Genomic DNA, 23,567 nt, shown 5'->3' with positions numbered 1-23,567 from the left:
TGCAATGTACCTAGGTTCATAAGCCTCCAACAATTTCAGTGGYAGCACCTAAAAGCCATCTCAGATCACACCTAGACTCAGAAATAATATTCATTCTCCAGCCCCAGGATCTAGTCTTTCCTCCCTCTTTCCCTACCTTTGAAATCACTTCCTCCGTTATTTCTAATCAACTTTAGTTTGACTACAGTAACAAACATCATTTCCTGGTATCTTCCATTATACTCCCTCACAGGGTATATTAAGACAAACAAACAAAACCTCATTTGCCTCCAGTCTGTATTGCATGAGTTTTGTTTCTCCAATTTACATGACATCATCCTTGTTCCACATACATAAGCAACTGCAACATGCTCAAAGAAACTGGCTCAAGGCACACAGCATCACTGCTGGAAGTCAGATCTTACGCCAACTTGAGCAACAATTTTCCTAACTTCTCACTACAAACATTCTCAGACCCTCTTAACATTCTTAAAAAAAAAAATCAGAGGAGTTCCAGTAACCTGAAACTGAAGTTGAGAACTAACTTTCATATTGCCTATTTTCAAATGTGATGTCTGTCTGAATGCCAGTGACCCTACAGAGGCAGGGAAAAAACAAGTGGAAATTAGCATTCCCCACCACCACCTTGTCTTTGAAAGGGCAAACGGGGTGTTCTCTATGATCTTTATGGTTCAGGCAGCTGGTTGCTTCAGAGACATACAGGCAAAGCTTCCTGTTTCCCTTGGGAGGTTGACAAAGGATAGATGGGCAAGTTATGTCAAACAGACAAAAACAGGAAGTTGGGAAACCTCTAAGCAAGTCTCAGCTTCTTTGCTTCAAGTTAAGAAAAAAAAAATAAAAAAAAATATACACCACCTCTACCACCCACACACCCAAACAACCCAAAGGCAAACAAAGGGTGCAAATGATTYGGATTTTATTCAGAACCCAGGTCATCCAGCAAGCTATGTGCAAAATAAATTGACAGCATTGATCCTCGTGCAGGAGCTTCCAACCCCCAGCATGCATAGAAGCAAAGGTGGGCAAGGGAAAAGGACACAGACACCAGCCACAAGATGTCACACCCACTAGGCAACATGCAGGAGGGCACAGAGGGACAGGGAGATAACACCAGCAGTACAAACAGCACCCAGAAATGCCATGACTCTGAAAGACAGGAGAGCAGGTGACCCTTCAAGAGGCTAAGTCTGCCAGCTGGGATCATTTACCAGCGCAAGGGGGCTTTCAGTCCTGTTTCAGCTGCATTTTCCTGTTCAATCAATACAAGCTCCTGACCCTCTTTGAAAAACAATTCATCCCAATGCTCATTAGATCCCTCTTTTGCAAGTTCCAAGAGTCCCTGCAAGCGCACTGAAGATTTCTGCCTCTAGTGGAAAGGGAAGCTGAGTTGTGAGACCTTTCTGCACTAGTGAGATGCTGCAATGCAGTCTAGCACAGAAGGTTTCTGCTTTTGGAAGAGCACTCGCTAGAATGCTATCCTCCCGAATGCAAATGTCTGCATACTTACACCATCTCCATTTATTTCAAAGCTACTCTCCATTTAATCAATGGCAAGAAATTCAGCATCAGGCCATGCAAGAGAGCTCTTAATGGCTTTCTTCTCTTTAGTCCTCAACTTTGTCTAAAATTCAAGAGATAGTCAACTGCAAATCTTTGCACAGAGGGAAGCTGTACTTCTGTAGCACTCAAGAACAGATAGGTTTGACTCCTGTGTTCTTTATTCATACCACCTTATTATTCCATTGATGCAGCTTTACCAACCACATGTACAAAGATCCCTTCACCAACTGGGGTGAAACAAAATAATTGTGACRGTATATGACAACAACACACAACACTTTAAGACAGCACCAAAGTCATTAAGGTAATTCAAGAGGTGCTAGCCCAAGCTGTTGTCCTTCAAGAAGCCTTACAGGATCTTCAGCAAGCTCAGAAGTCTATCACCCAAAAGACAGCATCAGTCCACAACACAGCTGTTACAGGAGGACTGTAACTGCCTTATTGCTAGTATCAGTTCCTAAGCAGCCTTTTCCAAATGCCTCCCTGAACAGCACATGCTCTTGTCCAGGTCAGGCAGTTGAGGCTGATGCAAGGTAACAAACACTGCATACCAGTGAGTGCCCCCACACAGCTGGGCCCCTTTGCTTTATGCCATTAGCAGCCTGTCTGCAAGATACCTTCTAAGTGGCCTATGCGCACTTTCAGGTATTTCCTGACCTCTTTCAGAGGGATATATAGGCAAGATTAGCCTTCGCTTAACACACGTAAACTTTTGACTTCAAGCATTACTAAAGCCTCTCTTATTTTCTAATACTACTGCTAGCTGGCTTCATTCAGGTATTTATTTCTCATCTGTATTTAACATCTGCCTCCCTCGCCTCTCAGGCTTTTATTACAGCCATTAGTCTGTAAAGTAAAAAATACCACTGCTACCATCAGCTAGCTTCCTTGCAGGACATCTTGCTTGCATCACTCTGAAATACACCCACCAGGTCCTCTACTATGTCATGCATTAAAAAATCCTGGAGAGCAAGTGAGTGAGTGGCCAGCACCTCTAATAASGTGGTCCAATAAAGCAACTAAAATTCAGTACTCTTGGTTTTCATGATCCTTCTCCCCTCCCATCTGTCCCCACCTACAGCAGATACATTTCCAGCCAGATGCAGAAAAACAGTGTAAATAAAGCCACTGACATCAAAAAACCCACAAAGAGAAACAGTCTGGARAGTTACTCTGCATTGCCAGTGATCTGGCAACAGTAGGAGAAAAAGACTGGGCAGAACTCAGGGCTTGTCAGAGATGTCTCCGTAACGGRCAGGAGATGAGCTCTGCATCCTTAAGTACAACTAGACCTCATTAGTTCAGCTCTTGCCTTCATTCTGAACTCAGACCAGTCCCGATCTTCCCTTCCTTCCCAATTTAGGATTATGTCAGTGAGCCCAGATAAATTGCAATCCTCTTCTGCAGAGTTGTAAGTCTTAAAATACATAGCAGAACAGCCCTTTCCATCTCAGTTCCCAGAAGAACCCACTACTGTTTTGCTATGGACAGGTTTCTGGCCTCTCACTGGCATATTTAACATGAAATAATTGCCACGTGTCCTCTATTTTCAGGAGGCATGTGGTGCCCTCTCCTGGAGAAAACTAGCCTGGGAAACAAACCCACTCTTGCCCCAGCCTCTGAGCAGTAAATTCATTTAACATCCTGCATTTCACTCGGAGGCATTTTTCCCCTCTCTACTTACAGCTGCCCTCTGCTAGCCTAAGGCTTCTCCTCTGTTGGGTTATAGCATACAAGCAAGAGCATCCACACTACCTCACAGCAAGCATAGCCTATGGAGCGAGAGATCAGCAGGAAAATGATGCAGAGGGTGTAAGAGACAGAGGTCTTGCTGACACCATCTACCTTTGACAGAGCATTTTGCACCTCAAACTTTCAACTGATTGCTGCTTTGTATATGATATTATTTAACATAACTGCAGACATAGCAGAAGCCTGCAGATCACTCATGCTGTGGGGGATGTAATGTCTATTTCTGGCTTTTTACCATTTCCTAGTGTATCTGGATTTCTAAGGGRGCCACTGCAAAAACAAATGAAAAGTTCCAAATATGCAGGCAGTAGCAGAGCAAACATGGTTTGTGACAGGGGTTAATCCRCACTGAATCAGGCGGAGGAAGAGGAGGGCAGGACACAAAGCAATCCACTGGATCTAGCTCACTTCTTGGCTAAAGAGCCCATCAGCCAATACCCACTTTCYTTGGCCTGCTTTTAATTGCAACTGCTCCAGTGCCTACTATAGACTGCTGCCATCCTTTAGATGCATCTTTACAGGTATTTACTCTAACTAGCTTGCTGTGGTTCCTGCAGTGCATGTGAGAAAATAGCATGAGTGTGTGTGGAAAGGAGGGGGCATCATCCTTTCTTTGAATTTTTGGTTTCTTTACCTTTTCGCTACACTTTCTGATGGTGGATGTGAGCTCACTCACTACCATATCCACACACTTCAGACTCGGCTCCTTCAACTTCTGCACCTGCTTTTTCACTATGGCTTCAAAAGCGAGGTCAGGCGTGAAGAGACCCGTTCTGCATGGCAAGGGCAGGGTGGGAAGAAGCAACGAGGAAGAAAAGAGCGAAGCAGAGAAAGAGCAGGAGATAAGAGGAAATAGGAGGAAGGGAAAGGGAAAAAGAGAGAAAACACAAGGCAAAATGAGAAGTGAGATTTTGGTTCACTCCATCAGTTCATTGAACCAGGTGAGCATTGTTATGGGGCCTGTGCACTGCCAAGTATCAGGAGAGTCTACAGGCAGATGGAAGAGGCAGAGGGGAAGGAAGAAAGAGCAGCTGGGCTGGTGAAATGGTGAGCTGTTAAGAGCAAGATGAATGAATGGAAATCCCCAGGGAGTAAGTCTTCTTTTTTTTTTTTTTTTTTTTTTTTAAATAGAATAATGCTTCTTTGCATTTTAAGGTAAATCTGCTTACCACAGTGAGCCACTGACTCTTTTCCTAGAGACTCACCATGTCTCTTTTTCCTTTGTCTCAGGCATTCCCCCTTCCCACAAGGGTTATCCCCTTCCGCTTTCCTTACTCCAGCTGCAGGAGGCCTGAACAGGAGCCAAGTTAAGGCTTGCAAAGTCTGTCACTTGCGTCTGGTTTTGGCAGCAGGAAAGCTGATCTGAATGGACATCTTGCTTGGTTGCAGGGGTTCAGACAAACTGCTCTATTTCTGGAGCATCTTTTGTCTCACTCACCTTCCCTGCAGTAGTTACTTCCTCAATAAGAATAATCAGATGTACACAGTATTTAGGAAAATGCAAACAAGGCATCCATAGCTTGTACATAACATCAGTTTTGTCCCAGCTAGCCTGTAACATCAGACTGATACAAGACAGTCAAAGTTTTTAGGGAAATGTAGTATCACTGGAAATTAGTACAAATGGCCTGCATTCTCAGTGGCTCCACTAATAAAAGGAGAAAGTCCACAGAAACTGAAGTTTTTGAAACATAGTCAAGACTAATCAAATTCAAGGCTATTACTGCACATAAAGAAGTTTTTCAGCACATCTTTAACTCTTTTAAGCTTCTACTAGGGTGCTTTTCATAACACAATCTCAGACACTGCTTTTAATATGATATATTAGTGCTTTCAAGGGGGTGTTGTCCACTTAATAAGAACACCCTGCAGCATAGGGTTAATAGTTAAATCTGAATTGCCTACAGCTGCAAATAACCACATCATTTAAATTAAATATTTGCTCATTCACCTTACCATCCTGCACATCTCCAGATAGCACCTGCAAGACACCAAGACTCACTGCTCTRTTAAAATGCTCTGCAACACATACTAGAAGACTGGCAACTAATTTGTCATTAAAGCAAGAGTGTTGGGATATGTGATAGGATTCAGCTTCACCCAAAGGCCTCTCTCTGGTTGCCAACAAAGCCTCTTTTGAGCAAAGCGGGGGCATTTGCAGAGTTATGTTCACACCCTCTGACTCAAAACTATTTCCTACTTAACCAGCCAGCCAGCTAAACTCTATATAGACTCAATTATTACTTCCCTTTACTATCTGGCCCTGGAAGCAAGGCACTCTGAGGCAGCCTTGCACCTAAAAAGTCCCTTCAARCACCTGAATACCACCCGAGTGACACTATTTTTTTTTTCTTAAGAAACAAACAAAAACTGTGACTCCTGGCACACACAAAACAACCAGCATTGAAAAATCAATGATCAGATTTCTAGCAATGAGACCCAAACAAGAAAGGGAGCRTCTTAATTCTGCATCTGCAACCTTTTCAGCCCTGTCCCTCGCATCTCTCATTCTTCACATCCCACCCATTTGCACTTGTCACCTGGCGACCTGAGGAACCCACTGCTGTCAGAGAAAACAGCATCTTTACTAGTGTTTTTTTTTAATCAGGTAAAATGGAAACAAAGAAAGAAAAGATGAAGAAAAGCAGAAAATGGAGGAAAAGAAGCAGAGGGAGACAGAATGAATGGGAGGTTTTTGAATAGCAACTGATGGGTGGTGAACAAACCAAGAGAAGCTGCAGGGGGCATGAAAAAGGAGGGCCCTCCTGATCTTCTTAGCAGGCGACTCTGGATACTTGGCAGCCTGAGGGCCGGTGCTTACCTGTCGCCAGGCTCTAATGGCAATTTTCTGGGTGCTTCCCACAGTCACACACCCCAAGAGAGGACAGCAGGACAGAAAAAGGAAGCTCCTCCAGCACTCTAGAAACCTGAGCAATCTCTTGCTGCAGGCACTTTGCTTTCCCAGTCTACCCTGGTGGGCAGAGTATGTGTCTGCACACTTGAGCCCTTCTGCAGAGGCTCCTGGCCTTAAGGGCTGCTGTCGCTTGCAGAAACACCTGAGCGTCACCACTTGGGCACCTCTTTCTCTTTGCAAAGACAAGACGTCCAACTCCCCAGGCACCTCCTGCAATGCCCATTTACCTGCACCTGAAAAGCCAGTGGTGATTCCAGTCTGTGGTGCCCATGCTACATCCTAACTCAGGTGTCCTTTCACCAGTACCTGTCCCTGTCTGAAGCAGCAAGCCATGGCTGAGAGGAACAGCAGGTGTCTTCCCATCTGTCTGCTGCTGCTTTTCAACCCCAACCACAGAAACAGGCAGCCATATCCAGATAGCAGAGTTACAGCCAATTCCCCCACCCACCGCTCTGCTGAAGCCCAGCACGGGTCCCAGAGGGCACAGCCCGCAGTCTTCCCTCTCTCAAAAGGGGCAGCAGGAGCCCAAAGGTGGATGGACTAACTTGCTTCTTCTCAGCCATGTGCCGCTCGTCCAGAACAGGATATGGACCAAGCCAACCAGAAACCAAGCCAAACACCACAGGAATGTTTCCCTGCGACACAGCCCACAGCTGTTAACTACTGCGGCCTCCAACGTTCAGCTCCACACACCCAGCACCGACACTGAAGTCTAGCTCCAGATTAACCCACCCTGAATTCCACGTGCACAGAAGGGGTAAAATTTAAATTCCAGCTTCTGGCTTGGAAAACAAAGCCAGAAACTAATTTTAAAGTCATAAATAGCTCCATAAGAAGAAACAACCCTGGCTTTGGAAGGAATCAGAAGTCATGCTACAAAGCAGGAGGTGGGGGACATTCCCAGCATCCCCTCAGCTCCAGCACTGCAGGAGAGCCAGGCCACGGCCCACGTGCCGCAGCGCTTCCCTTTCTGTTTGGCTTGTTGGCTGGATCGCCCCAGGCTGGTTCCGCTCAGGTCTAGTCATGCTGAGGAGGTGGTTAGAAACACCGAGCTTCACGGCAGGCAAGGCCCTGCCTGGGGCCGCAGTGCTGTGCYGCAGCCAGCGAGCAGTGGGAAGGGGTCAGCTCCATGCTGCCTCCGGTTACCTTCTTGGTGCACTGTCTAACGGTATTGATTAACTCCGAAATGACCATGTCCACGCATTTCAGGCAAGGCTCTTTAATCTTCTTCACCTGCTTTTTCACAATGGTCTCAAAGGCCATGTCAGGTGTGAAGAGACCGGTTCTAAACACCCAGGGTGGGGGGCGAGACAAGGCAGGAGGGGGAGAGGGGGCAAGGAGAACGTCACAGCATTACATACACATCTCTGAGCAGGCACCGCCATCGCTGACACCCAGCACGTGGGGCCGAGGGCACGTCACACCCCTCGCACRAGCCCTGACTGAAGTCCTTGGAAAAGGGAGGGTGCTTGGCACCTTCTGAGACGGAGGCACTGCGGACAGCATCACCCCGGCCCTTGCTAGACACCAGCACCAGGTGGCCGTTTCACCTCAGCCGCCATTTCGCCTCTGGCATCAAGCCGCCATTTTACCTCAGCCGCCGTTTCACGGCCAGGCCTGAGGGAGGTGGGGGCCGAGCCCCTCCACAGCACGTTTTACCTTGGAGGTGTGCAGCAGGTGAGAGGCCTTTTCTTAATGATTTGGACACTAATATGTTTGAACCCCTCTCTCAAACTCAGCTAGTGACTAAGCTTAAAAAAAAAAAAAGTAGATCAATATCTGCTTGCACCCCAGCACGCAGGAAGGGCACGGAGAGGCGTCAGGCTCCAGCTGCTTTCCTGGGAGCAGGAGTTGGTGTCTCGAGCTTGCACCTTCTGACCATTAATCTCCCTGGCGAGGAACGCAGGCGTGTTCTCACCTGCATGGGACTCGCTCCCACCTGCGCCACTGGGACCCTGGTGCTGGGGGCCCCAAGCCTCCCTCGAATCTCTAGCAGTTGAGGTGCTCAGCACCAGGTAACTATTTTGAACAGTTGTTAATATGGGGAGACAGCAGGCAAACAAACTTTTAAAACTAAATGAAGTAGAAGTAGGGGCTTGCATCCCTCCCTCTCTCTTTTCTTATACCAAAACCCAAGGAGTGGGAAAATAACTGATCACCAAGGCAGTTTTACCTTTTGGGTTTCTGTGACTCTCATACGGAAAAGAGAAAGCACAGCTGACTTGAATGATTATCCCTACTTCCAAATTCAAGCCTGCTCGAGCTGCTGGAGGGCCTGGGAAGGCAATCCTTCCCCTCTGGCTGACCTACCGTACCTCCGCAGTCTTCAACTCCATTYGGAAGGTCTAGAGGTATTTACTAGACAGCCAGTGGTCTGCCTAGTGCATGATACGTGCCTTATACCATGGATGTTCTTGATGGCGTAGCTAATCTCCCGTCGCAGCTCCTTCTCATCAAACTCCATCTGCACCAAGAGAAAGTTTTAGTCAGAATCAGTCTGACCCTTCTATTTATGTGCACACGCAAACGGGATACACAACAGCATGCACTACAGAGAAAGGAGCCATGCCAAGCTATGTGTACCACTGTCATGAGACAGATGAGATACTGGCCCCAAAGCTGGATATTGAGCACATCTATAAGGCTGCTGTTGCCAATATAAGCACCCTGGACAAATGTGAATAGCCAAGGGCCTATATTTACAGATGCCAAGCCCAAGAAGCTCCCATGGACAACATGGTGTTTCCTTAGAGACAAAGGAATGAGACTGAATTACTAGATTGCAGTCTAAAACAAACTGGTTTGTCCCCTGTGATTTAGCATAAGCTTTGCTCTCACTCCTCTTCTTCAATGAGGACCTTAGAAATGTATTATCCAATACAAGGCAGGCTCTRTATCATTCCCACCTTGAGGCCACTGATAGAGAAACAGATGTTTCCCCAGGTATATCATACATCCTCTTTTCTGCATCATGCATTTGAGTTAGGGAAACTTTAGGGCCCAGTCTGGTGCTGACAATCAAGGAATCAGTTTCAGCACCACCTGCACTACAGGCAATTCAGTCTGGAAAATAGCCAACACTCCATATCTGCAAGGACATTCAGACATTGTTTTGCTATTATCTGTGTCAAGGGAAGTTACTCTGCACACTTTATTTAGCATTCAGATGATTTAAGCCAGACAAACATTTTCTGCTAAGTAGAAGGAGAAAGTTTAAGTTTTGTCACAAGGACAAGGGCTTAATGGGGAAAGGTCAACACTGTAAAAAGGCTCCAGCAAAGGAGAGAAGACAACAAGAAATGAAGAAGGGTGTAATAAAAAGAAAGACAAAATAAAAATTAGTGGTCAGTTAAAGGGAAGACAGCTGATGAAAGATGCCAAGAGAGGTAAACAGCCAGACAGAAGAGAGGTGATAGACAACAGGCAAAGAGAAAAATTGGATCTCAACGGCCAGTTGCACCTTCACCAGTTCAAAGGGAAAACGCTCATGGAAGATGCGGTTAATCCTAGCTCCTCCTGACAGCTCATAGGTATCAATTTGGTCTCCAGAGCCTTCAATGCGTTTCTCAAAGTCCACAGCAAACTGCTGGACCATCCTAAAGTAAACAAAAAGAATGAAGCAGAACACATGGCTAAGCAGTTTCTCCAAAGGGGCCTGCAGGTGAGGTCACTTACTGAAGCAGAGCTTTGGTCTTGCGAGCAGGGTCATCAGGGCGGAAGTTCTTGTACTCTTCCACCTCCTTCTCAATGGACAGAAGCTGGCTCTGGAGCTTGTTCCGCAGCCCTGGCAAGGTGTCACGGATGTGGTTGGTCAATTGCTGTGCAGGAAGAAGGTTTAGGAAGATAAACTTGTACATGGTTACTGGGAAAATTTTGCTACTTCAGCAGAAGGATGAAAGCTCTTCAATTGCTCTGTGTTCAATTCCTTTGAGTATTCCTAATAACAAGTCTATCCCAGGGACAGATACTAGTCATAGGCTGGGTGAATTCTGCCTCCAGCTCCTGCCCATATCACCTCTCCATTCTTGACCTTCATTTTACCCTCAAATCTGCCCTTCTAGCATAGTCCAAGCCTCCCATTCATACAAACCTGTCATCTCAAACCCAGGATTAAGTTATACTTACAAGCATCAGCCTCTGTCACTTACACCAGGGTAAGGCTATTCTGTCCACAGGTTAGCACACCACTGACACTCATCTCTGCAGCTTGACTGCAGCACACTGGAGGGTAGTGGTTAAGCCGTTTGTCACCAGTAAGTAACAAGGCAAKGTTGAAGGAGTCAAAGCTACTGGTAAGGCTCTAAAAAGAGGCCTTCCACAGAGCACAGCTATAGAACACTCCAAATGTAACTGGGGGGCCAGAGGGTGAGAATAAAAACCAGAGTGCTTCTTCTCCAGGGAGTATTTCAAGGGGACAGAAAAGAAAGCAACAATAAGTTGCTATTACATGAAACAGGAGATGAAACAGCCTTAATAGAAGAAAAAAAATACTACTACCAGTATCATTTTTTTTATTTCATATTGGGGAAAAAAAAATCTTTGCAGCTTACTATTAGGCATAGAATTCATTAGAGGTTTAGAAGAAATTTTCTGGCAAATCAAAAATCTTTTTGTTAGTGCAGATCCAGATGAACTCCATGAACTGACTGTTAATTTTGCACCAGTACCACTGAAAAAAAAATAAAGCAGTGCTTTGCCTTTAGAGTATAAGCTCAATTATCACCCTTAATGTGTTTCACTGTATCAGTGTTATCCCAATCAGGCATACTTCATAAGACCTGGCACTGGAATTCTTTTTACAATGCAGAAAAGGAAAAAGAGTCAACCAAACCTCAACAAGGCTCACTGGTAAAACAGGGATTGAGAGAGAGCCCTCTTCCAGACAATTGTAAGTATTTCTCAAGCTTGTTGACCAAGAATTGTAGGATTTTGATTTTCAGCATTTTTCACATCTCAGAAGCCCTGATGACCAGCCTAGCCACAGTTTTGTGACACAGTAGGTGGCAGTTCCCAACTGGTGATAGTACCTGGTTCAGTACTTTCTGCAGGTAGGGAGTTCCCATGCGATCAGCCATGTGTCTGTAGGCTGGGTGGGAGAGAAAGAATTTTCTCTCTGCAGCCAGGGCAGCCTGAATGTCCTTCTTGCCATCAATGTCTTTCTGACTTCTGTTGACTACACCAATATAACCTGGAAGAGTTGGGGTTAGAGATCAGATGGCTGCAAGAATGAGAACATAAAGGGGAGTCCAAGCTTGAGGAGAAAGTTAGAYAGCTGGCAACACAGTAAGAGGGAGACTCTAATAACAACTAATTACTAGCAAACAATTAGAAAAGTTTAAAACTATAATTTTCTCTGAAGAAAATAGGTTTGGTACTTAGTATGCAGAATAAGAATATAACTGTGTAACTGAGAATTATTTTATGTATTACTTTGTTCCCCCAAAGTAGTAAGGAAAAAGAATTTACAGATTATTGAAGAATAAGGCCACATTTCTGCTAGAACTCCAGATCAAGATGCAAATACCTAAAGAGTTTGCATTAACAAAGCTGAGTTAACTCAGCCCTTTCCCCCAACTTTTCTTGACTTTGGCTTGGAACAGAGATGGCTTAATGACAAGTTATAGCAGAAGTTCTAGGAACACCAAAGGAAGGGGATGAAGCCAGAGTTCTTTACACAGGGAAGATGCAGGCAAGAAATCACAAGCAAAGCAAGAGAAACCATACCTCTACGAAGAGGAAGCAATTTATTTTCTAATACATCTCGTGCATCAGTTCCTTCATCCATAAGATCCAGTTTAGTGATGACTCCAATAGTGCGTTGCCCTATTAGAAGCCCACAAGCATACTTGATCAAGCAACAAATGACTCCTGTAAGTTCTCTTAACAGAGAAAATACTACACATTGCCCAACTTGGCTCCTCAAGGGCTCCTGGACACAYGAGATTCCCACCATGCCCAAAAGGCCATGAAACCAAACCAGATAATGGAGGTCAGTTCTGAGTTAAACGCTGCTGAAATGCCCACATGCTATGCCACAACAGAGAGGAAGTTCAGTGCAAAGTTTCCTGCTTAGTTACTACATTCACCAGACAGATTGTGGATGAGTAAAGTGAACAAAAGGAAGTCCTTTACCCCTTCAGGAATAAGTCAAGGACAACGGAAAAGATTAAACAACAACAACAACAAAATATATCGTATAAAGCCTTGCTGACACTCACAGCCACCTCTCAGAAGGTGGTATGTCAGTGAACACACAACCCAAGTCAGGAGATGAAAGCCCACAGCTACTGGGATAGTCACAACCAAAAGATAAAAGGAGAATTATTGCCTCTGGCAATGAGGCAGTGTCATACTAAAATATTAGTATTTAGCAATTAGCAATCTCATGCTAAAGTAAGAAACAGATGTACCTTGAGGATCCACCTCCTTTGCAATCTTCAGAGCATCAGAGTTGGCCAGATCAGAGTTGGCTGGGGATACCGCCAGGATGAGGCAGTTCTCTTTGGTGACAAACTGCATGAGCATATCTCGGATCTGGAACTCAATGTCAGGGGGCTGGTCCCCCACTGGGACTTTTGTCATACCTGGTAGGTCCACCAARGTCAGGTTCAGGACTAGGTACAGAAAACAAYAGGAGAAAACGTAAGTGAGAGCTGAGGTAGGACTGTCCAGGTCTGTAAGGAATACCTGTAGCTGTAATGTCTCCAACACACAATAGGTATGACAGGTACACACACAATTCAGAAGCACATAGAGTTTTCTAGTTATCTTTTGTTACTGCTTAGTAACAATTAATTCAATATGGRGACTAGAAGTGGAACCCAGAAGGCAGAACATGGCATCAGAAYTCCAAGGGAGTCTAGAGCAAGGAGTCTTGAGATCTGGTGTTTGACTTGCTGCACGGCTCTGAAAGGTTCTGGTTCTCCACATGYCCATTCTCTTATCCATAAAATGAGGTTAATAACATCTCACAAGGCTATTGCAAATCTGTGAGGTAATAATAAAGGATAGCAGATACAAGAGGGGCTCTAGGGACTATCAACACCTTGTTTGTCAGTGTTTATACTGAATGACTCCAAGACTGACTCAGCTGGAGAGCAGCACCATACTTGCAGCCTGAGTTCTGTAGCATAACTGTCCAGAGCTGCTACAGTTTTCTCATCTTTTGTCATTCCCTTTAAATTACTTGTTTTCAGACTGATCAAGGGAATTCTGTGTCCTCAAAGTCCTTCCATATATGCTACATTAGAGGAAAGAGATCATCGTAACTCCTGTCACTGCACAGCATAGACTGGAGGAATCAAGAGAGTTGGTTCCACTCATTAAGGAGTGCTCCCAGGATTAACAGGCTCAGTCACACATCCCTTATTCCCTTATTCAAGCAGTGGTAGTGTCAAAGTCAGCCGGGCCTTCTCCTGAAGGAYGATAACATGCAGCCTTATAATTGTTTAATTCTCCTGTTGAGAAAAAGCCATGCTCAAGTCCTACCCAGCCAACTGCTGATGAAGCACCAAGCTGCTGCTCTACAAATGACACCCAAGCAGCTGTTCACATTTAAAAAGCTGACAAATCTGGGACCATTGTTAGAGCAGAATTCTTCCACTGAAAATGAATGGCATATGATACTGGCACTACCAAGAGAGAACTAAGCAAACAATGCCTACAGAAGACAAATGCTCTTGAGGAAAGCCACCCCTCTCCCTTTTGCATCAACACTTTTGTTGCATTTCTTGTAYGCAGTAAAGTGGTACCAAGAAGTGGGGGGAGACAGCAGCTCTTTATAGCAAAGGGCATGCTGATTGAATAGAGCTGTCCCTTGAGGAGCAAGTTACTTCTGAAGACAGTTGTTTCAGGGAGAGGTCTTTTGCTGGCAGTCAGATGCTTCAACTGGAGAAAGTGAAAGACTAGAATGTAGCAGACAAAAATCCTTCCAGAAATATGGCAAAGGTTGGCAGTTTGGTACAGCATGGCCCAGGTACACACAAAAAAAAAAAGAAGAAAAAAAAAATCCAAATACTCTCCATTTCATCTCTCTTCTTTCCATCTTTGCTTCATGACAAAGCAACAATCTGCCTCACCTACCTCCTGATTTCAGATGCTGCATAAGGACTCACCATGGGGAGAGTAGACTCGGAGATTGATGGGCACAGGAGAAATCCCTTTGTTGGAGCCAGTAACACGATCTGTTTCAGCCTCAATCTCCAAGCGAACCTCTTCGAAATCAGTGAATTTCTTTCCTTTGCAGTGAAGGAATTCGCCATATTCTAAGTAAACAGAAGCAAAGAGTCAGAAATAGTCTTTGGAGTCAGAGTAACGTTCAGTTTTTTTTAAATGAAGATGTAATGTACTGGAGCAAAACAAAACAAAAACAATAAAACAGTTGAAGAAAAAAAGTCTGGCAAGGGCCTCACGCACTAGAACCTGGCAGGTTGCAAAGAAGTATCTGCAATCATGTCATCTGATCAACAGCTGAGAGCCTACATGAGCTCAAGAGCTTCCCAATCCAGCTTGTATCCCAGTAAAGGTGGCATCCTCATTTGTCCTCATTCAACTGATAATCCAAGTCTTTCTCTATTGGAACTAAGTAAGCTTAGTATTCACCTGCCTGTAGGCATGACTGCCACAACTGCAGTAGGAGTTACCTTGGTACTGAGAAGAGCGTGGGATAGCTCAGTATTAAAGTGCTAGGGGTAAATAACAATCTCATGCAATGAGAAGAGAACCACAGAGAGAGAGCGCGCAAAGAAAACTTCAGAAAAGGCAGGTGCTTTTAGTCCTTGAATAGGCTAACCAATGCAAGAACCCTCTGTTTCAATCAAAAAACCCACCCTATTTCAAATTGCCTCACTATTTAAGACAAGTGGACTGCTGTGAAAAGGCCAAATTCACCTTGTAAGGGAGGAAAAGCACCCTGAAACATTCACTCACCAGCTTTTGTATGAGACCTTTAACTAGGTAAGACTAATAAAAATATCCCTGCAAGAAAGGAGCAAAAACAGTGAACTGCTTCAAAGATCAGCCACAAAACTCTGCTAGAGTTGTTCCTCTCCAGATCCCAGTGTTCTTACACTGGGTTTTCAGGGCACTAAAATCATCTCAGTCCCTTATTTCAGGAGATAATCAGCAGGGCCCTTCTAGCCTTTTCGGTCTTATCCACTCATAAAAGTCACAGCTGTAGAGATAAAGGAAAATCATAACAACTATATGCATGAAACTGCCTAACAAATTCAAATAAGATGATTGAAAAGTGTTTTGCATCTGAATATTTAATCCATCAGATATTAAACAGGCAGAACTAAAAACCAGCTGCAGGTCATTTTTAGTGAGGAAAATTTTCATTTACTTTTTCACACTAAGCAGAGTCGCTGATCAAACAGCATCTTTCAGGACTAAGACAGCAACCCAGTTGGACACACAGGTGAGGCAGCTCACATACCTGTACTGGAGTTCACCAGCTGCAGGACCAGTGGGCGTCTGGTTACGATGCCAGATCCACGTGGCAAAAAGTCCCTGAAATGAAATAAGAAGTTTCAGGTGACAGCGATTTTTTCCTTCCCTTTCCATGGCCTCTCTGCTTTTATAAGCATTCATGGATTCTAACAGGGCACATCTCAGACATGGGTGTGAAAGAGTTTAAGGCACTTGAAGGAGGATGAAGGACTGTAGTTTTGAAGAAGCTTATACCCTCCTTGGCACATCCCCTCCTATCTTATCTCTAACAGGTATAGCTCTCTTAGCCAAAGTTTCAGACTAAAGAGCCCTTTTAATCCAGCTACTGTATTTTAGAAAAATTAATCTAGATTTCATCAGAAAGATAAAGAAGTTAAAGCAGCAGAGGCTGAAAACTAACATGCCTCCTTTTGACAAATCACAGCTACCCAAGGTAGGACAAAAAGCAACACACAAACACAGCTCACACCCTGCGCTTTTAAGGTTGAGAGGATACTGCATTATGCCAGTGTGCGAACAGCATGTGATCCATGTGAAGTAGAATAAAGAGCAGCCAAAGGCTTGCCTCCACCCAGGACTTCTCCTGGCTCCCTGCTCAAAACTTAACTACTGCCAAGGCAAAAGCAGCAGCAGTTTCCTCCTAAATTTCACGAGAGCCCTGAAGTTTTCTGCATTCCAAGTAATTTCAAAGGAAGGAAGCGCCTCTCTATCCTTTTCCCCCCTAATGCTGACTTAGCAGCCACAGCCCACAAGCTCTCCTTTGCTTTTTTTCAATCCAAATGCTTCTTTAAGCAAAGCTAGGCATGCTCAYTGCATCTGCTGATGACCTTGTTAGTTTGTGGCCTGGTTTTCAAGTGCTCAGCTGTTCATGTGGCTCTTCAAGAGCCATAGAGCATTTCTGAAAACATGATCAATTTGCTTCCTTGCCCAGTGGGAAAAGCATCACTTGAAAATCTGGTGCCTACAGCATGGATTTGGTTTTCTTTTTTTTAAACAAAGTCCTGCCTGCATTGCTTGGATTCATACTTCCCTTGGTAGCAGTGGCAGTGAATAATTTGCTAATTTCAGCAGATTCCTACTGCTCTGGTGAAAGGGAAATCCAAGCCCCTCAGTTCTGAGTGTTATTTTCTTGCTCTTGTCCTGAGTGAGCTTATACTAACAAAGCAAAGATGAGGAATGAGCTTCTGTTTCAACATATCAGACAAGAACTGGGACAGTTTGGTTTCAGCTCCTGGTTTGGCCACCGATTTTCAATGCAAGTTCTTCTATTTCTCTGCACCTTCCTTTCCTCTGCTATGAAAATAATTCCCCATCTGTGGGCTATCAGAATAGCACAGTAATATCAGAAGTACCTCAAGTATAGAGAGGGCAAGGAGGCACCCTACAATATCTCACAACTCAAAAACATCTGCTCTCAGTTAGTATAAGTCTGGAATAATCCAACCTCTGGTGCAAATCTACACCAGCTGAAATAAGAATGTAAGCCATTATCATTATTTCAGGCCTTACAAAGAGTTAACTGGGGTTCATCTTTCATTTGCTTTTCAAATAATCTGGCTCTAGTTTTTTCCATTCCAGCAAGATTAACCCTGGAATCTTTGGGGCATTGCATCATTCTAGCAGCTTTCTGCTGTCTCAGCTCTATTCCTACAGATGTCTGTGGTCAATATGTGAAATAAAGTACTATTCTAGCATCAAGTTTTAGCATAAATAGTCACAAACACAGAGTCACACCAACTTGCTTTGAATCAATTATACTTAAGGAAGAGGTATCCATTACCACAGATTCCTTTTTTAGCACAGAGACAGTACTCAAGCTACTGAACTCCAACTTGCAATATCGGATCCTACTTTACCATAGGAAAAGCAGCCACTTGCATTTACATGCAGGAGCTCTCTAGGAATCGAATTTCTCCTCATGTTGATCTCCAGCTTTTCCTGAGGCTTTCCTGCTCTGGCCAAAATTCTGACTTMTATTGTGCTTGTCACAGCTACAAAAGAAAAATTGAGGGAAARGTGGATGGAAAAACCTGTGTGGAATCTGGATTCTGGCATTATAGAAAAATAATCTAATTTACCACGTAAACTGATCAACTCTAGCAATTCCACCCTTCTAAATATTAAGTACTATGCTACTTTACCATGAGTTGAAAGAACATGTTTATCATGTTATTAACTTAGTATTTTGCCCTTTTRGAGTTTTTCATAATCACATGCTGGTTAAGTCCAACAAACTTCACATAACGATATTACTAAAGACATATTTTCTCAGTTCCTCATGATGTAAAATTACACACTTCCTAGTCTTGGGAATCTAAGGCTTGTCTACATGGAGACATTTACCAGGAAAATAATACCACYATAGTTATACTGATGTTAAAATAAGTCAGTGAGAGTATGTACGCCAGGATTTGTGCTGGCAGAACTTCAGGGAGAAAGCTATGCTATCACTATTCTTCTGTCAAGTCTCTCTTCATAGAGATGGCTGAAGATTCGTTATTCAAATCCATAGCTGGTCACCCAAATCAGCAGTTTTAGTGCTGTTTTAATTCCAAGTGAAGATATGTGCAAATTGATCCCTAACAACAAGAAATGAACGTGTATTCTTACCCACAAGCTATTGGGAGGTGCATACAGTTCAACCCGCAAGCCTTTTCTACAACTATCAGAATTATGGGAGAAACACTGACAAGAGCTTTATAAAACTGATGCACTACCTCCCCATTACATCCATATTATTTCCTATTCTTTCATTCATCTCGTTTCTCACTGCAGTCTGTTGGACAGACTTGGTTTTCYTCCTCCTGCTCAGGCTAAGCCTTTACATGATAGACACTAAAAAGTAAAGATGAGTAAGTTCTGCAACAAGCTGGCTGGGTGCCAGGGAGAATGCAGTGTTAAGGATCCTTGCCTGCCCTCTTTGAGGAGGCAGAATAAATTGCTTCTGCCAGCTGCAATGACAGAGCCTGTATGGCATGGCAACAAGCCCAGCCCAGCTTTTGAGTCCATTTAGCAGTAAAGGAGGAAAAGATAYACATTAACACATATTGTGTTCTCCAGAAAAAGGGGCACAAGTGATGAAACTAAATCAGAAACAGAGAATCAATACAATTAAACTTCAGATGAGTTGTGCAGACAAGAGCTGAAGGGTTAGATAAACTAGCTTKTTCAATTCCATCACTGGCTGGAGTGAGGGCAGGAGATGTAGAACATGTCTTCAGAGATAACATGCTGTAGGGCTTCGAGCTCTGGAATGACACAGCAACCTCTAGTATGATATCAAAAAGTAGCCTCAGTACATACATCACTACAAGTGTGGTGCCTGAAATAGGATCTTCAGTTAGGTTAAGAGCACCAGCTTCCTGTTTTTCCTCATCTATTTTCCACCATGAGAACTGAAAATTATTTTTGTTGTTTCATTTATGATGTGCAGAAGTGGCAGGACAACCTTTGATTTCAAAGCTTGTAAGCAGGAATAGCACCCTATCCCACTTTTTCCAGCTAGGTTTCAAACACAGTATAAAGGAGATAGGGAAGCAGCTACACAGAGAAGTTACATTCAAGCAATAGAGATACTTACCTTGCTTATATCTTTGGCTTACTATTGACGGAAAAATCACCATCAAGACATTGAACCATCAGTTCTAGTAATGCCACTCCAAGCAGTTTATCAAAGCTGGAAAATGAGACTCAGATCAACTACATTCTCTAACTGCCAGCCAGGGGAAGACATGCTTGTTCATATTCCATACTCTGAGATTTCTTATTAATTGCTATCAGAGGAAAAATACCGAGCTAAGTAAATTCTTGGTCTGAAGAGGGATAGCTCTCCTCTTCTAAGCCAAGGATGAGAACTAAGGGAAACAAAACTTGGTTGGTCTCAAGCAGAAAAGTTTCAGGCAGAGAAATGACATGAAAAACATCCCTTGTTATATCTTGTATTGTTCACTTCTGAAGAGYTTACACATGTTCTCAACCAGCATTCCAGCTACCTCAGGGCAAACCTAATCACATGATGCCCTCTAGTCTTATTTCTATTTTAGTATGCATAGCTGCATTAAAATAGAGATTTGGGTTGAAAGCTTGCATTAGCAACGCAACAGCCAAAAGATGTTTGAGGGACAGAAAACAGAATCTAGCTGTTACTGTAGAGCAACACTCAAACAAAATTGAAACATGTCAAGATACTAAAACCTATAAAACATATACATTTTGTTGTATATGTGCAACAAAACACACATAATCAGGGCATTGGTGGGTGGCAGTGTCCTACAAGTTTCTTAACACACACACACACACCCTATACTAAAATCCTCCATGTATTAGGTATCTTGGGGCCCTCCAGAATAAAAAGGTAGCATTAATGATGGAACAAGCAGATGTTTGCTCTATAAACAAATTCCATTTTGGCCCATATGGTACAGAAGATTAGAAGTTAAAGGTCACATAGACCAAAGATGTTTCCTTTGGACCAGTCGTAAAACATAGGGGATGCACTGAACGCTACAAGCAGTTTGTCCTAGTGTTGTACAGAAAGGGAAGGGAAATTTTATTAAAGGTAGACAAAAAGTCAGGAAATACACCCACATAAGCAGTCTAGGACTTCCTGAAGAGATGGGCACTGAAACTCTCAAAGTTGCTTGTGTTTATTCACTGCTACTACACTGAGGAAAATGAGACTGCCTCCATTAAAAGGAGAAACTTGTCTGAGATAATTTTCTGTAATAGGACCACATTTGTTCCTAAAGAATACATACCGTTTGCTAGTAAAAAAAAAAACAACCAAACACAAAAACCCCACACGCGCACACACACATCTGTTTTTACCCCTTTGGTCAAAGACTTTGGTCAAAGAAATAATCTCAATCTGATGTCTTCTTGTTAAACAAGAGGTAATTAAACCTTTGGAGAGGAACTAATCTTTCAGCATCACAGTGATCATTAAGATGATCATCTCGGGCATATTGTGCCTGGCTCACCTGCTTTGTTAGGACTAATCATCTCAAACCTGATAAACAAAAAGGAAATAAGGGATTGCATGAGCAAGTCTGTCCCTTCTTGCTTTGCTAGAAGGGAATCAGTTCACTGTTCTGGTTTTRTACTTTAAAGCTTAGAGATTCCCCTCAACAGCAGCATTTAATCCCAGCAATACAACATTTGCAGTTCACCTGCCTGTGCTCATCACCATGCCATTCTGTTGTTACAGTCCCATCTTCCCAACAGTGTGGGAAGATAATAGATGCTAACTGCATCCCTGCATATCAGCTCCAACAGCACCTGCTTCTCAACAGATGATCTTCCRCTGCAAATCTGACTGTTGTGCCTTCACCTTCCATCATATGCAAGCAGAAGAGCATCTCTTTCTGGTATCCACCTTCACATTGCACATAGAAACCTGTCTACTTGTAGAAGCTCATCACTTTAATAAAGGCCCCTTGAGATTTATGGAAAGATCAGGATGTAGTGCTGACCAAGAAATTTCATTTTGCTCATAAACATACCCCTGAGAGGAGACTGCATTAACACAGATCTTAGGGGACAGACCATGAGAAAGATCCAGCAGGAAAAACTTCCTTACTGCTCATACATTCTAGAAGCTTTAATATGGCCAGGACAAGGCAGCTTATTACAATCCATTATGTGGTAGTATAAATACATTTTTGAGCCCAGATGTCAACCTAGGAAGAATTCAATTCCAAAACAGGAAGACTTGCATAAAACCTGCACAGGCTGACCCAAGAACATTTGTCAGCTCACAGGATGGACAGCTAGGACTCTTAAACTTATTAAGATTAATGCTAATTTTTGTCAGGTTTTTATTGAGCCTTTTGAACAAATTATTCTGCACCACAGAATTAAAATACTTGCAGCTTCTGCATCCACTGTTAACCTGTATTTCTGAAAGAACTTTGACACAGTGCACCTCTGTGAAGACTAGTTTTAGCAAAGAAAAATTAAATGGWCTTGAAGTAACAGCAGAACTCATAACAGTCAGCAGTAGAAGCAAGCCCATGCTTCTGTTCTTCTAAGCCCAAATGCTTCCACTAACACCTTCCTTTCCTCCAGTGAAGTTGGAAGGCTTCCAAAGCTGTCTATAGTGGGCTTTGAAATATCAATCAGGTCCTAGTCTAGATACAACCAATCCAGAATCCCTGTTTTTCAGTGTTCGTCTTTTGAGATTCTTGAACTGAATGCACTAGAGAAGGTAAAGCCTCAATTAAAAAGCCAAAGCAGCTGCTTATGAAGACATAAAAGAAACTCCAAAGAAAGCAGAGTGAGCACTACTATCTGATCATTTTATTTCCGTTTGATTTCTTATTAACTATTTGTCTAAGTAGGGTATTAGGGGATGCTATTAATGCCCAGTTTGGGCTGTATTAGTTTCAGGAAATAGAGATTCAGCTGCTTCTGGTTTTTAAGCCTAGTATTTGTTTTCTGTATTCTGGTGGTGCCCAAGGACAGTAACTAGATCAGAACATCACTGCACAATACATTTTGCCACTACACCAACAAATGCAGTTTCTGCTCCTACAGATTTTGCAGTCTAGTTACACAATTCAGATGTGTTCCTGTTTTTAAGGTCAGAACTACCTTTGCTTCATCTGTCAAGTCTTGTAGTTGATCATCCATCATTCACACATCCAGATCAGCAAGAGTTCTCCATTTTAACTCACTGCATGGCACCATGCATTAAAGAATCTCAATACARTCTAGAGGAACCAAGGTTTTTGACCTACAACTTCCCTGATAATTGTACCAAATGGCAACAYTTACATCTTCTTGATACAAGCATTTTTATCAACAGCTTACACATCTCAACTGCACTTCATCTCACAGCACAGCAGCTATGTTTTCAAACATTCTTACTCCATCATGTCTCTCTAAAACGGATCTTTAAAACACAGGCTGATACCTATAAGACATATATCAGTCACAGAATACCTGTAAGGCACAAAATGTTTAGTACCAATGTTACTGACCGCTAAAAATAAGTATCTCAGAAATGGTAAGTTTTCCATTTCTTAAAGACCAACTCAAGCCTGGCTCTCCTTCATAACAGATGCTTTTAGTTCTGCCAAAAGGTAGAGAAAGGTAGAACAGCACGCTGCCTTGAAAGCATTTATCTGGTCTCTGATCCTTCAAATGACACGCAAGTATCTTCATAAGTAACCAACTCATATGTGGCACAAGAGTAAGGGCAAGCTTGGTTTTCCTTCTGCCACCTAACAGGCTAATAAGAAAGCTGCGTTACAGATTTAGATTCTTCTCTCCTGTCGACTGTGCAGCTAGAGTCCTAGGAGCTCTCATCTACCCTGAAGCGCTACTCGATCAACAGTAACAGCAACAACAACAAAAAACCAACAACCAGACCAACTTGAACAGCAATAATTTAAAAATGGGTATATTACGAAGAAAGCACCCAACTTGTTATTCTAATACTTTTTCCTTACTTGGGCACCATAATCATAGAGCACATCTAAGACTCATTCCTAAGTAGCCATGTTCTTTCCATGAAGGATAGCACTTCCATACTCAGAGAAGCTTCAGTCAGGGAATATCTATTATTTATCTGTAAATCTCCAGACTGCAGTGAGTTTAGCCGTGACCCAGGGTGAAAGAGCAAATTCATAACCACTTGGTATAAATTTCTTAGAATGTAATATGGTACTGGTCACACAATGGATACAACAGAGCTTTATTTATACATGCAAGTACTCCATATTCTATCATACTGGCAATGTTACTGTATACAATGATTCATTATTTAAGAATACAATTGTGAAAAATAAAGACAGGCAACAGTTCATGGGTATAATATACACATGTTAGCAGAAAGAAAAACAAAACAGAAGAAGGCCTCTCACTGCCTTGTACCTTGAGTTGCTATTTA

General features: G+C 43.1%; 1 protein-coding gene across 7 annotated transcripts in view; it reads right to left on the bottom strand.

Moving 5' to 3' along the window:
* The window catches only part of DNM1 (dynamin 1), a 72,687-nt gene that overhangs the window by 29,986 nt on the left and 19,134 nt on the right, over window positions 1-23,567 (bottom strand). For 5 of the 7 annotated variants that reach the window (XM_085312101.1, XM_085312097.1, XM_085312099.1 and 2 more), the window contains exons 2-10: window positions 15,663-15,736; window positions 14,341-14,490; window positions 12,637-12,840; window positions 11,951-12,049; window positions 11,254-11,414; window positions 9,902-10,044; window positions 9,687-9,822; window positions 8,623-8,690; window positions 7,373-7,511 (exon numbers count right to left, since the gene is read on the bottom strand). In XM_085312101.1, coding sequence (XP_085168227.1) covers window positions 7,373-7,511; window positions 8,623-8,690; window positions 9,687-9,822; window positions 9,902-10,044; window positions 11,254-11,414; window positions 11,951-12,049; window positions 12,637-12,840; window positions 14,341-14,490; window positions 15,663-15,736 — 1,174 coding nt within the window. Of the gene's footprint in view, window positions 1-3,946; window positions 4,086-7,372; window positions 7,512-8,622; window positions 8,691-9,686; window positions 9,823-9,901; window positions 10,045-11,253; window positions 11,415-11,950; window positions 12,050-12,636; window positions 12,841-14,340; window positions 14,491-15,662; window positions 15,737-23,567 lie in introns of all 7 variants that reach the window. The other 2 variants (XM_085312103.1, XM_085312102.1) reach the window with 1 other exon arrangement.

Source organism: Rhea americana, unplaced genomic scaffold, assembly GCF_003343005.1.
Source record: "Rhea americana isolate MKP2758 unplaced genomic scaffold, rheAme1 scaffold_357, whole genome shotgun sequence".
NCBI lineage: Eukaryota > Metazoa > Chordata > Aves > Rheiformes > Rheidae > Rhea > Rhea americana.
The sequence above is the reverse complement of the archived record's forward strand: the minus strand, read 5'-3'. Positions and strand labels throughout refer to the sequence as shown.